The following is a 13,978-nucleotide window of genomic DNA, read 5'->3' on the forward strand; positions in this document are numbered from 1 at the left end:
GCCTGCTTGCAGTTGCAGTGCAGGCAGTACTGAGTGCAGGTGTAGACAGTGGCGGAGGACAACAAAAAAAATTTAGGTGTGGCGGAGGAACAGAGGCTCCCAAGATTCTCCAGCAAGGCAAACAGTGAGCAAGCAGCCCCAAAAGTCCAATCTTCGGGACGGAGCTCCGCCACAAATTCTGGAGGAAAATCAGCAAGCTCCGTAGCTGCAGAGCCAAGAAACCAGCAAGCAAGAGGCAACCTTTCTACCCCCGGCACCTCAAAAGTCAATCAGAGCCTCCACGCCCAACCAGCTCAGCTTCTTCTGCGAGCTGACCAACCGGGCGCCCCTAGCAAGAACCCCCAGCCTTGTTCAGATCGAACCCCGCCCACCAACTCACCCACTCCTGAACGGGGCTACTGGCTGCAAGAACGGCGGCCGCGTGCGGAGTGCGCGGGGTCGACGAGGGGCCGGCCGGCAGCGGGCGCACCGGCGCAGCCTGCGCGCGGCCGCGCGGGGTCGCCGAGGGGCCGGCCGGCAGCGGGCGCAGCGCAGCCTGCGCGCGGCCGCGCGGGGTCGCCGAGGCCCGAGGCGGCGAGGTCGACGAGGGGGCGCCGCCGCGCCGGCCGCCGCGGCGAGGTCGACGAGAGGGCGCCGGGGGCCGGGGCGGAGTGGCGGAGGCGGACGACGGGCGCGGGCGTGCGGCTAGGGTTCGGAGGGGAGTGCGCACCGGCGCAGCCTGCGCGCAGGGTCGCCGACGCGGCAACGCCGAGTCCCGAGGTGGCGAGGTCGACGAGGGGGCGCCGGCTGCTGGGGCGACGTCGACGAGACACGAGAGGGCGCCGGGGGCCGGAGCGGAGACGTGGAGACGCGGAGTGGCGGAGGGCGGAGGCGGACGACGGGCACGGGTGTGCGGCCAGGCTTCGGAGGGGACAGGGAGCTCGGGGAGTCGGACGCCAGCCGCTCGCTTTTGCCTCTCGGATACATGGGCTGGGCCAGTAAATGCGGGGGTATGAAAAATTTGTTTGGGCTTTAGGTATGGCGCGCGCCATACCGGGCCATAACAGGCGCTCCGCCCCTGGGTGTAGATGCATGCACATACAGCATGCTGATCGATGATGCACGACGGAATCTCAACACGGAGGATATATCCAACTATATACATTCAGGCAACAACAACAATGAATCGATCACTCATAAGAAAGAGAGAGAGAGCATATGCATTATATTCCTGCTGGGTGTGCATGCTTCACGTTTGGGTTCATCGTGGTCCTCCCGGGCTGTAGTGGCGAATCTAGCCCGAAAATGTAGAGGAGATCCTGTCCACTTTTTTCTTCTTTTTTTCTTCTTCCTTTCCTCTTCTTCTTCATTATTTCATCTAAAAAATAAAAAAGAATTTAGAGGAGTATCCCCTCTTGCCCCCCATGTGTATCCGCGGCGGGCTCCTACGACGGAGGATAGATGCTCGTTGGATCGGCCTGGGAATGCAGAGACAATCCATCCTCATCAGCAACTGCCGCTTTGCAGACAGCCGTAGTGCAGGTACTAGCTAGTAGTAGGTCTCAGCCGGGCCCACACCATGCAAAGCAACCAGCCGGCTGCAAAACTAGTCGTGGAACACGCACGCAAACATCCTATAAATGATCTAGCCGGCCTAGCTGTTGATCATTAATTCCATCCTGCTAGCTCGTTCATCCACACACTACTAGAGTACCAAATATACCAGCAGCCAGCCGCGATCGATGGCGTCGTCCCCGGTGGCCATGGGCACGGCGGTCTTCCAGCCGGGTCCGCACCCCGTCGCCGCCAGGCACGTCGACCAGAGCCAGGTCTCCGGCGTGCCCAAGCCGCTCATGGTGGTCACCCCCGCCGACGCCGGTACCTACCCGGTCGCCCTCTTCCTGCACGGCTGGAACCTCTTCAGCAGCTGGTGCGAGCGCCTCCTTTCGCACGTCGCCTCCCACGGGTTCATCGCCGTCGCGCCCCAGGTAAACTCACGAATCTATCCATATATAATATTATTATATTAGGTTAATCTCAGTGGGAGTGTCGTCGTAGTGTCATGGATATTAAATTCACTGACATGACAGCGTCATTATAGAGAGAGAGGAGGCAGAGTGTCATGCAATTGTGATGATTACCTAGTTTACTGATTTGTTAATTGTGATGATGACACTTCCATTGAGACCGACTTTACAAAAAAAATTAATTAACCAACCAACCAACAGCTCTACGGCGTGGGGGCGATCAACTTCGACGACCCCAAGGACATTAAAGCCACCAGGAAGCTCGCCGCCTGGCTCGCCGACGACCACCAAGGCCTCGCCCACGTCATCACCGACGTCTTCGCCCTGCCCGGCGTCAACCCCGACCTCTCCAGGCTGGCGCTGGCCGGCCACAGCCGCGGCGGAGACACCGCCTTCGCCGTCGCCCTCGGCCTCGACCCCCAGCATAGTATTAATCCCAACAACGACGCCGCCGCACCACCGCCGCCCAAGTTCTCCGCCCTCGTCGCCGTCGACCCCGTGGCGGGGCTATCCAAGCAGGCGCAGGTGGAGCCCATGGTCCTGACCTTCAAGCCGCGGTCCCTCCACCTGGGGATGCCGGTGCTCGTCGTCGGCACCGGCCTCGGCCCCAAGCACATCGGCGGGCCGCCGTGCGCGCCGGCGGGGGTCAACTGTGACAGAACCGTCAAGTTAAACGGCTTAATTAAACGTAATGGCCATCATTTGAACGCATCAGGCGCATTAGCTTAATTAAGTGTAACCTGACAGCCTGTTTCCAACCCACAGGCCGATCGAAACACACCAGAAGTCTCGCGCGACAGCGAGCACAGACGGTACCAGCATAATATAATTTCACAAAAATAGATAATAACATATATATTTACACAATCACTTTAAATTTAGAATTTACATAAATTAAATGACAGCAGCGGATGAGAATATGACCTGAGAGGAAGAAATTTGATTGAGAACCAATAAAACGAAATGATAACTATGAACACGTGAGGACGTCACATCGAGCCCACTGATGCGAATCCTGGTTAGCTTCTATACCTGAAACAGGGTAAACAACAAACCTTGAGTATACTAATACTCCGCAAGGCTTACCCGACCAGTGGATATAACTTAGCCCACATATCTAGACATGCAAGGCTTTTGGCTGGTGGTTTATTTTGCAGAAAAAGCAACTAAGGTAATTCCTCACTTTCATTATTTTAGCTCCAGGTTCTATATAAATTAACTCTCATCTAATATTTGCATAGACCTACTTTAGCAATCATGGTGATGCAAGCAAAATAATTCAATGAGATCAATATTTTATATAAACATACCTAACTCACATTCTACATTTTTGCTACGGTGTGACAAAGAGACCAAGGCCCTCATAACCGCGAGACACGGCGAATCGATCCGATTTAACCTTGCAAGGTGGACCTAACCAACACGGCTCGTATTTGCCCCGTCGGACAATACAAACCAACCATTCCCCTCCCCGCCTCGAACTACAGGACCGCCCCACCAGCGTATAGTCAGCCGAGCTCAACGAGAGACCACCAAAAGTAAATACATGCATCCCAATTCTCCGCGACTACTCGACTCGCCCTAAGGGGTGGGAAGGAGTCATGTACTTTCGAAGTAAGGCAGTACTCGGCTTACCGGTTTCGACTACCTCCTACTCCCGGCATGCAGTTAGTACAATTCAATCCCCGATCAGCACTGCCACAACGACCGGTCCTTAATCGACACGGGCGGGACTAAGACACACAGGAACTCTGTCCTGCTGCCATACCTATCCATCATCCCCGCCCGGTCTCACATCTGCATATCCATTTCAATCCATTTCTCAATTACTGAAGTATAACGACAATAATGTATCTTGCGAGTAACCGGCAATTACTCGGCTTCTAAAGTTTTCCTATAACTCGGGAGTGACGAGAAGTCACTCGTCTTCTATCGAGAACTTATTAAACATAGCAGTTCTATCGTCCTATACATACTAGTACAACTCCAGGAATCTAAGGATCATGCAACTAGGGTTCCAATCAACTCCTGAAACATAATGCACAAGTAATAAAAACGTATATAGATATCATAATTTAAAATAATCGGACATGCACCGGGGCTTGCCTGGGATGAACACTGAGTCAGTGTTAGTTAGATGATACTCGCTTGGCAAGTACCTTCCTTGGGATCATGCACATCGGGATCCATCCATCCATCTTCTAGACGTGTCCACCATTCACCGTCTTCTGTCCTGGCTTCAACGTGACATCCTTCACGTGGTTCATCTATCGTACCTAAATGAAATGCAGCAATGCATATGTATGAATGTAAAGTTCCGAGTTGTTTAGTGATTTAGGTGTTATTATTTTTTTCTTCACGATAAAGTTGTAGTCTAACAAATAGCAAACAATCATATCCCATGGCAATCGTTTATAGAGTAGTTAACTACATTTCTAACTACTCATGGCATCACGATCAATCAGCACAAAAGAAGTTCACTAACTGCACAAACAAGCAGTAGTTGATTCCTATAACATGCAGGTCTTGGCTTACTAATAATTAAATAACTCAGTACATAAATAAAAACAATTTCAGCAACAATTATTCTAAACAGAAGGTACAAAGAGAAATCTGCTTTGTAAAAATCATGTCATTTCATGCATCCATTTAATCCGAACAATTCATTCATTCAAACAATTCCTAGAACAAGATTGAATTATACAAGTCAGACCAGAGCAAAACAGAAGCTGAAAATTTAACAGGAGGTCGACACAGGGATTAATTAGCTACTGTGAATTTTTCATGATTTTATCTACACAGAATTAATTCTAAGAAAATAAACAAAACAGACATCAATCTTACAAGATTCATTTTTAACTTCTGTTCTATTCATGAACTGGTGCTCAAACTTCATGGACAAGCTAATATATTCAAAAAGAACACTCAGAAATATTTTCATGATTTATCATGAATAGAAACTATTTACCATAATTAAAGTCTACTAAACAAACATTAAATCAAAGAAATAGCTACTCATGAGAACTGACCACGAAATTTTTATAACAACACTAGTGTAACATTAACAAACCACCATAAAAATTTCAGAGCATAACAAGGCTCCAAGAATTAATTAAGAAAAAGAATAAACAACTAGCCTTTATGCACCTAGTAACATAAATCTAATTTTCCAGCAAAAATTTTAAACTAACAACCAGCATATTATGATTCTACTGCATAGATCTTTACACAAGGATTCCAGAACAATTGGATTTGCTAATTTACGAATTTTCTACGAATTTCTACCGAATTTCAAAGTTTACAGCTAGAAATTACAAAGAAGTCCTTAAAGCACTATTCGTCTGAGTCACAGTCTATTCAAATAACCCCCTGGACTTTCTTGAATTTCAACCCGAGGTCCTTGGTCGCGAAACAGAGCAGGGGCGGCGATTTCGGGCCCGATTCCGGCGGCAGGGCTCAACGTCGGCATGGGGAAAGTTGGGGAAAAGCTAGAGGGACTCGAGAGCTACCTCTGGGTGGTCTTAGAGCGCGAGGAGGTGGTCCGTGGCGGCGGTTCCACGGCGGGCGGCGGCCGGCGGCGGTACTGTGCCGCTGTGGCGGCGTTCCGGCGAGGCGTGGAGGTGATGGCCGGGCCTGGGATCTTCGTTGGGACGAGAGCAAACGGATTTGGGGGTTGGTGGGGGTCGGCGCTGGCTCGAGCGGCGGCTCGGCGTGGAGGGGCGGCCATGGCCATGGCGGGCGTGGCGACTGGCGAGCGCTCGCAGGCAGGCGGCGTAGGCAAGCTCGGCCGGTGCGTGCGCGAGAGCGAAGAAGAGCAGAGCAGCACGGCGCGTTGTGGCAGCGAGAGGAGAAGTGGAGCACGGAAGAAGCTTCGTGCGACCGGCGTCGTGGCGTGCGCGAACGGCGCCGTGGCAAATTTGGCCACGGTGAGCACGCACGGGGAGGAGAGAGCTACACGTGTGGCTTGATAATTTTGACCAAATTTGAATCTTCAAATCGTGTTTAGCACTCCTAATTGAGGGGTGTTACAATCCTACCCCCTTAAAGAAATCTCGTCCCGGGATTTAAGTGGAGAGAAAGTAAAGGAGAACAATCGATAAACTAAGGACAAGGATCGGTTGATGTGGGTGCTAGTCTCTAGATTAATCAATATATCTGATTTTAATGGTATAAATATTGCCAGCTGATTTGCTAATCCCTTGCTCGATATGATTCTGGAAGACATAAGTTGCATAGCAACCAGACTGTCATAATTTTACTGAAAATTAACCGTGCCACGGTATGAGCTAATCAATTGTTTTTCCACACTAAAAAGCTCCAGGGCTTCAGATTTTGCAGCAAGTGTCTGTGGATAATATATGTCGACACAAACACCATCAACGTCGGCTGAAAAAGTCCGGTTGATTATTCTCGTACTACAGAAAGTAGGATTTTTAAAGAAGAGAGGTTCTAAGCTTCTCAACGAATATGAATCAAGGAGATTTCTGAGAAGAATCAAATTCTCAATTTGGTGGTGAATCTAGATAGAACAGACATCAAAGTGAGTTTTTAACGAACTCTGGGAAACTGAAAAGAAAGGGCATCAAAGCAAGTTTTTCTCAAGAATATTCTTGCTCGATATTGTTTATTAATGGAACTGCATGATGCAAGATGCATATGTTGCCATGCATGTTAGTATACTACTATCCCAGAAACTCAAACCTAAAACAGCCCGTTCGCGTCGTTATTTGTCTAGGGCCTACCCCCTTAAAGAGGACGAAGTAGAGAAAAATATTTTATGGGTTGCATAAAAAAGACAGTCGTAACAGTCCATGTCCCTTCGTACTTAAGCGCCAGCGCGTACCCAGCGGCACAATCGTATGCGTCCATACGAGGCACTAGGTCTCGTCGCGGCACTATAGTTTGAAAGACAATCACCGCTACGAAAGAAAAATCATAGAAAGCAATCCAAGCAGCACAAATTCAGAGAGGTTTTTCATATTTCAAAAACATCAAAAGTTCTACGTAGACATACGGGACACATAACGTTAGTTAGCCTATCATCCGGTTTCACCTTGTTAAACCCATACCTAAACAATGTATGATTATGCAATGCAACAATATTGCATTCCTATTCATGCAAGATGACTATAATGTAGGTGATTAAAATCTTTAACTTATTCACATTGATTCGAGCAAGAATGCAAGTGAATCCATATTAAGGGTAGGAATCAAAATAATTAAGAATGAAGGATATCAATACTCGAAGAACAATAGAATGTCTTTAGTCACCAAGGATAGTTGGGATGGATTATCTTCGAGCATTTGAACACATGGTCTAGAGGCAAATTAATGTTGACCAATACTAGAAAAGATCATTGTTTGGATCAATTGGAAAGGTCGTTGAGCCACTAATCGGTTAATTGTAGTTAGTTATGGTATGAAAGTTATACCAAAATAACCAACCAAGGGTTTCACCTAAGGATAATATCTTTATTTGGACTTTCGAAGATAATGAGAATGTTAAGAAAGACCTGACCATTACTACTGAGTCGTAACTATAAGCATAGAAGGCACTGGATCAAAGGGGCCAAGTTTAGTCTGGAGATCCATATGAACATTCCCCTAAGGTCGTTAAAATTTCTATAATATGTAAATCTATAATTTCTCACATCTTTCTCATAATCAAGTTTTTCAGGAAAATTTATTTGGATAGCTAGAAGTTGGATCGATAGTAGTGTAGCGCAAAATTTCAAAACAGCGATGTATGCTCTTAGTGAACAAGTATTGGGTGCACCAGAAAAACCACCAAAAACTCCACACATGATGATATGATGATGCATGCTCGTCTAATTTCGTCCTCTCCAAAATTTGCCAACATAATTATATGGTAATATACGTGGATACTCGGTGGCATACATACGTACTCTCCCTATTATATATCTAGTCGTTTTGTACTCGTTCTAACTCACGCAATCGTTTGTTAGTGTACCTGCAGAAAATCACATGATATACATATATATATATATCCACGACTGGACCCTTCGTGCCAGCACACACGAACGGCCCCCATGTGTCCTACGCCACATGGGTAACGCATATGCAGTTGCCCACATATTCACACATACATCACCATCTACTATAGAGATGGCGCCCATGCGTTTAACGCTGCATGGACAGCGCTGCATACGTTACTGAGGCAACGTATTCACTTCCCGTACAAATCGCCTTACGGGACACCCAAGGGTAAACGTGTCCCAAGGTACACGGTCATGGCCAATCGCATGACAGATTTACATCTCGTAACATTGCCTTACGAGATGGCCGTGATTGCAACCACACGGCGGGAAGTCCGCACTCCATATCAGGCGGCAGATAGCGACAGGCTCATTTGAATAGAGCCTTATCACATCCTCGTATGCTCATCATACGGGACCCGCGCAGGTATGAAACACGTGGGCTATTCTAAGGGACTACCAAGAATGTTTACCTTGCTTACCTTAGCGTAGGTGCGTCGATACAATATTAAATAAATATTATGTAAGAAAGTAAGTTTTGACATAAATGTAATGTGCTGGAAATCAGTTGATATTATATAGAGCCACCTGATACAATTTACACTATATAGGGCTTATGTACTAATCTTCCCTAATCACTAAAGCGCAAAGAAACGTATCTTTCTAAAACTCATTTTTAAATTTTGAAAACACTAAAAATAATCATGCTAGTACCCTCCCTGGTGCATTTCAGCTCTGATACCAGCTGTGACAGAACCGCCAAGTTAAACGGCTTAATTAAGCGTAATGACCATCATTTGAACGCATCAGGCGCATTAGCTTAATTAAGTGTAACCTGACAGTCTGTTTCCAACCCACAGGCCGATCGAAACACACCAGAAGTCTCGCGCGACAGCGAGCACAGACGGTACCAGCATAATATAATTTCACAAAAATAGATAATAACATATATATTTACACAATCACTTTAAATTTAGAATTTACATAAATTAAATGACTGCAGCGGATGAGAATATGACCTGAGAGGAAGAAATTTGATTGAGAACCAATAAAACGAAATGATAACTATGAACACGTGAGGACGTCACATCGAGCCCACTGATGCGAATCCTGGTTAGCTTCTATACCTGAAACAGGGTAAACAACAAACCCTGAGTATACTAATACTCCGCAAGGCTTACCCGACCAGTGGATATAACTTAGCCCACATATCTAGACATGCAAGACTTTTGGCTGGTGGTTTATTTTGCAGAAAAAGCAACTAAGGTAATTCCTCACTTTCATTATTTTAGCTCCAGGTTCTATATAAATTAACTCTCATCTAATATTTGCATATACCTACTTTAGCAATCATGGTGATGCAAGCAAAATAATTCAATGAGATCAATATTTTATATAAACATACCTAACTCACATTCTACATTTTTGCTACGGTGTGACAAAGAGACCAAGGCCCTCATAACCGCGAGACACGGCGAATCGATCCGATTTAACCTTGCAAGGTGGACCTAACCAACACGGCTCGTATTTGCCCCGTCGGATAATACAAACCAACCATTCCCCTCCCCGCCTCGAACTACAGGACCGCCCCACCAGCGTATAGTCAGCCGAGCTCAACGAGAGACCACCAAAAGTAAATACATGCATCCCAATTCTCCGCGACTACTCGACTCGCCCTAAGGGGTGGGAAGGAGTCATGTACTTTCGAAGTAAGGCAGTACTCGGCTTACCGGTTTCGACTACCTCCTACTCCCGGCATGCAGTTAGTACAATTCAATCCCCGATCAGCACTGCCACAACGACCGGTCCTTAATCGACACGGGCGGGACTAAGACACACAGGAACTCTGTCCTGCTGCCATACCTATCCATCATCCCCGCCCGGTCTCACATCTGCATATCCATTTCAATCCATTTCTCAATTACTGAAGTATAACGACAATAATGTATCTTGCGAGTAACCGGCAATTACTCGGCTTCTAAAGTTTTCCTATAACTCGGGAGTGACGAGAAGTCACTCGTCTTCTATCGAGAACTTATTAAACATAGCAGTTCTATCGTCCTATACATACTAGTACAACTCCAGGAATCTAAGGATCATGCAACTAGGGTTCCAATCAACTCCTGAAACATAATGCACAAGTAATAAAAACGTATATAGATATCATAATTTAAAATAATCGGACATGCACCGGGGCTTGCCTGGGATGAACACTGAGTCAGTGTTAGTTAGATGATACTCGCTTGGCAAGTACCTTCCTTGGGATCATGCACATCGGGATCCATCCATCCATCTTCTAGACGTGTCCACCATTCACCGTCTTCTGTCCTGGCTTCAACGTGACATCCTTCACGTGGTTCATCTATCGTACCTAAATGAAATGCAGCAATGCATATGTATGAATGTAAAGTTCCGAGTTGTTTAGTGATTTAGGTGTTATTATTTTTTTCTTCACGATAAAGTTGTAGTCTAACAAATAGCAAACAATCATATCCCATGGCAATCGTTTATAGAGTAGTTAACTACATTTCTAACTACTCATGGCATCACGATCAATCAGCACAAAAGAAGTTCACTAACTGCACAAACAAGCAGTAGTTGATTCCTATAACATGCAGGTCTTGGCTTACTAATAATTAAATAACTCAGTACATAAATAAAAACAATTTCAGCAACAATTATTCTAAACAGAAGGTACAAAGAGAAATCTGCTTTGTAAAAATCATGTCATTTCATGCATCCATTTAATCCGAACAATTCATTCATTCAAACAATTCCTAGAACAAGATTGAATTATACAAGTCAGACTAGAGCAAAACAGAAGCTGAAAATTTAACAGGAGGTCGACACAGGGATTAATTAGCTACTGTGAATTTTTCATGATTTTATCTACACAGAATTAATTCTAAGAAAATAAACAAAACAGACATCAATCTTACAAGATTCATTTTTAACTTCTGTTCTATTCATGAACTGGTGCTCAAACTTCATGGACAAGCTAATATATTCAAAAAGAACACTCAGAAATATTTTCATGATTTATCATGAATAGAAACTATTTACCATAATTAAAGTCTACTAAACAAACATTAAATCAAAGAAATAGCTACTCATGAGAACTGACCACGAAATTTTTATAACAACACTAGTGTCACATTAACAAACCACCATAAAAATTTCAGAGCATAACAAGGCTCCAAGAATTAATTAAGAAAAAGAATAAACAACTAGCCTTTATGCACCTAGTAACATAAATCTAATTTTCCAGAAAAAATTTTAAACTAACAACCAGCATATTATGATTCTACTGCATAGATCTTTACACAAGGATTCCAGAACAATTGGATTTGCTAATTTACGAATTTTCTACGAATTTCTACCGAATTTCAAAGTTTACAGCTAGAAATTACAAAGAAGTCCTTAAAGCACTATTCGTCTGAGTCACAGTCTATTCAAATAACCCCCTGGACTTTCTTGAATTTCAACCCGAGGTCCTTGGTCGCGAAACAGAGCAGGGGCGGCGATTTCGGGCCCGATTCCGGCGGCAGGGCTCAACGTCGGCATGGGGAAAGTTGGGGAAAAGCTAGAGGGACTCGAGAGCTACCTCTGGGTGGTCTTAGAGCGCGAGGAGGTGGTCCGTGGCGGCGGTTCCACGGCGGGCGGCGGCCGGCGGCGGTACTGTGCCGCTGTGGCGGCGTTCCGGCGAGGCGTGGAGGTGATGGCCGGGCCTGGGATCTTCGTTGGGACGAGAGCAAACGGATTTGGGGGTTGGTGGGGGTCGGCGCTGGCTCGAGCGGCGGCTCGGCGTGGAGGGGCGGCCATGGCCATGGCGGGCGTGGCGACTGGCGAGCGCTCGCAGGCAGGCGGCGTAGGCAAGCTCGGCCGGTGCGTGCGCGAGAGCGAAGAAGAGCAGAGCGGCACGGCGCGTTGTGGCAGCGAGAGGAGAAGTGGAGCACGGAAGAAGCTTCGTGCGACCGGCGTCGTGGCGTGCGCGAACGGCGCCGTGGCAAATTTGGCCACGGTGAGCACGCACGGGGAGGAGAGAGCTACACGTGTGGCTTGATAATTTTGACCAAATTTGAATCTTCAAATCGTGTTTAGCACTCCTAATTGAGGGGTGTTACATCAACCACGCCGAGTTCTACGACGAGTGCGCGCCGCCGCGGTACCACGTCGTCGTCCGGAACTACGGCCACCTGGACATGCTGGACGACGGCCTGCCCTACGTCATCAACAACTGCATGTGCATGAGGAACCGTGATCCCAAGGGCTCCAAGAACGACGCCAGGAGGACCATCGGGGGAGTCGTCGTCGCCTTCCTCAGGGCCACGCTCCAGGACGACGACCAGGACCTCATGGTCGTGCTCAGCAACCCTCGAGGCCTCGCGCCGGCGGTGCTGGATCCGGTCCACCATGATGATGATGACCTGCGTGCTGGCAACTGATCCATGAGTGTGTGTGTATATATATATATCATGCAGCATGCACACTCTCTATCTCAGTATCTCTTGCAATATAATATAGATCGAATAAAAATGTTCGCCACTTGCATGCAGGAAGAGCACGCGTACTGTACACCATTTGCGATCAATCATGCATTAACACACAATTTTGCTGCTGAATCAACCAACCTCAAACCCTGAATATATATATAATCGATAGATGTTGATCCATCGAACGCGTGCATGCAGCTCACAAGTCACGCTCACTTGTCATCTTGCAAATGATGCAGACGTTGAGTTGGCCAAACAGGCCGCACGACAAGCACGGCAGGAACCGGTACAACACGATTAGGCACAAAAGGCTTGGGATATTTAACTATTTGCCATCTTTACGGATGGCACCTCTTCAGTTGCCATCTTTAGGGCATCCACAGTGTGGTGAACTGGGAGCGTTCCTATTTTGGGTCCCACAAATGACATGACTCGTCCTGTAGTTTACCGTGCAATGTATGGAACCACAGACCGGGTCGATAGACGGACCCACGGGAAAAAAAGGAAAAAAATGACAGAGGGCGTTTCTTCCCGCAATCTTCTTTCCCCATTCTTCTCGCGACTTCCTGCCGAGTCTACCGCGGCTCTGCTAAATCCGCCGCTGCGCCACCTCCTCGTCTACCTCAGCCGGCGGACGGCGCTCCTCCTGCCTCCGCGTACGGCGCTCCTGCGAGCCACCACCACCTCGTACGGAACCAGCGCCGTTGGTGCCGACGGCAAGAAGAAGAACAAGATGGGGATGGGGACGGGGCTGGCAGTGGGTGCGGCGGCGGGCGTGCTCGGCGGGCTGGCGCTGGCCGGCTGGTCGAGCTACCTGGAGGACAAGTTCCAGGAGTGCGTGTTGGAGAGGGTGGAGGAGAACATGAGGCGGAGGCGGCCGCTCCAGATCCGTGCATGGAGGATGCGCCATCACTTTGATAATCTGCGGTATGGTTTGTCTTTCCCTGATTAATAATAGTTTTGGTGTTGTGTGCATGCACGCCTGCTAATTTGCGTGTTGCTATCGTATAGGAAGCATCAGATCTTTGGGCCAGCTGGTTTTGGGAGTTGGGAGTAGTACTTATTAGCATCTTGTTTCACGGTCACTATTGTTACAAAATTTAATTGAAGTTACAATAGAAATTTCCATTGATTTAGGCTACAGCAACAACAATAAAAAACTAAAAATAACAAGATACATGCAAAGGACATCTAGACACTACAAGTTCTAAGGTTGCTGACCACCAAATTTTTGCCATATATGTTCCACTAGATATGCCTGCAGACGTTTATAAGTCTCTCTGTCATGAATCATATCATTGATCTCTAGAATTCTGGTAAATCCATGAATTGGTCCATGGTCAAGTCCTTCAATTGGTCTGGCAGCTCGACCCTCTTCATAAGTGGTGTCCAGTTGCAACTGATATGAGTCCCTCTCATCCTCAACTATCATATTATGCAGAATAATACATGCCATCATAATATCTTCTAGCTCTTGCCTATC

The 13,978-nt window shown here is 47.0% G+C and overlaps 1 protein-coding gene and 2 long non-coding RNA genes across 3 annotated transcripts; 1 reads left to right on the forward strand and 2 right to left on the reverse strand.

The window, feature by feature from the left end:
• Positions 1 to 1,662: 1,662 nt before the first annotated feature.
• LOC120679154 (chlorophyllase-1-like) lies at positions 1,663 to 12,561 on the forward strand. The gene is made up of 3 exons (XM_039960666.1): positions 1,663 to 1,967; positions 2,208 to 2,656; positions 12,132 to 12,561. Exons 1-3 carry the CDS (start codon positions 1,722 to 1,724, stop codon positions 12,445 to 12,447), a joined length of 1,011 nt encoding a protein of 336 aa, XP_039816600.1. The 5' UTR covers positions 1,663 to 1,721; the 3' UTR covers positions 12,448 to 12,561.
• LOC120679157 lies at positions 2,996 to 8,090 on the reverse strand. The gene is made up of 3 exons (XR_005677013.1): positions 5,516 to 8,090; positions 4,103 to 4,282; positions 2,996 to 3,038 (listed from the first exon to the last, which is right to left on the reverse strand). It is a non-coding gene; the product is annotated as an uncharacterized LOC120679157 (long non-coding RNA).
• On the reverse strand, positions 8,885 to 12,121 carry LOC120679155. The gene is made up of 3 exons (XR_005677012.1): positions 11,607 to 12,121; positions 10,194 to 10,373; positions 8,885 to 9,129 (listed from the first exon to the last, which is right to left on the reverse strand). It is a non-coding gene; the product is annotated as an uncharacterized LOC120679155 (long non-coding RNA).
• Positions 12,562 to 13,978: the final 1,417 nt, after the last annotated feature.

The sequence above is a fragment of the Panicum virgatum genome, chromosome 6N, assembly GCF_016808335.1.
Source record: "Panicum virgatum strain AP13 chromosome 6N, P.virgatum_v5, whole genome shotgun sequence".
In the NCBI taxonomy this organism is placed as follows: Eukaryota; Viridiplantae; Streptophyta; class Magnoliopsida; order Poales; family Poaceae; genus Panicum; species Panicum virgatum.

What these genes read in the sequence shown, in the direction of transcription:
- LOC120679154 (XM_039960666.1), top strand. Translation starts at nt 1,722, where the DNA reads ATGGCGTCGTCCCCGGTGGCCATGGGCACGGCGGTCTTCCAGCCGGGT. An exon ending in TCATCGCCGTCGCGCCCCAG is followed by an intron (nt 1,968 to 2,207) that starts GTAAACTCACGA and finishes ACCAACCAACAG; the next exon opens with CTCTACGGCGTGGGGGCGAT. An exon ending in TGCGCGCCGGCGGGGGTCAA is followed by an intron (nt 2,657 to 12,131) that starts CTGTGACAGAAC and finishes GTGTTACATCAA; the next exon opens with CCACGCCGAGTTCTACGACG.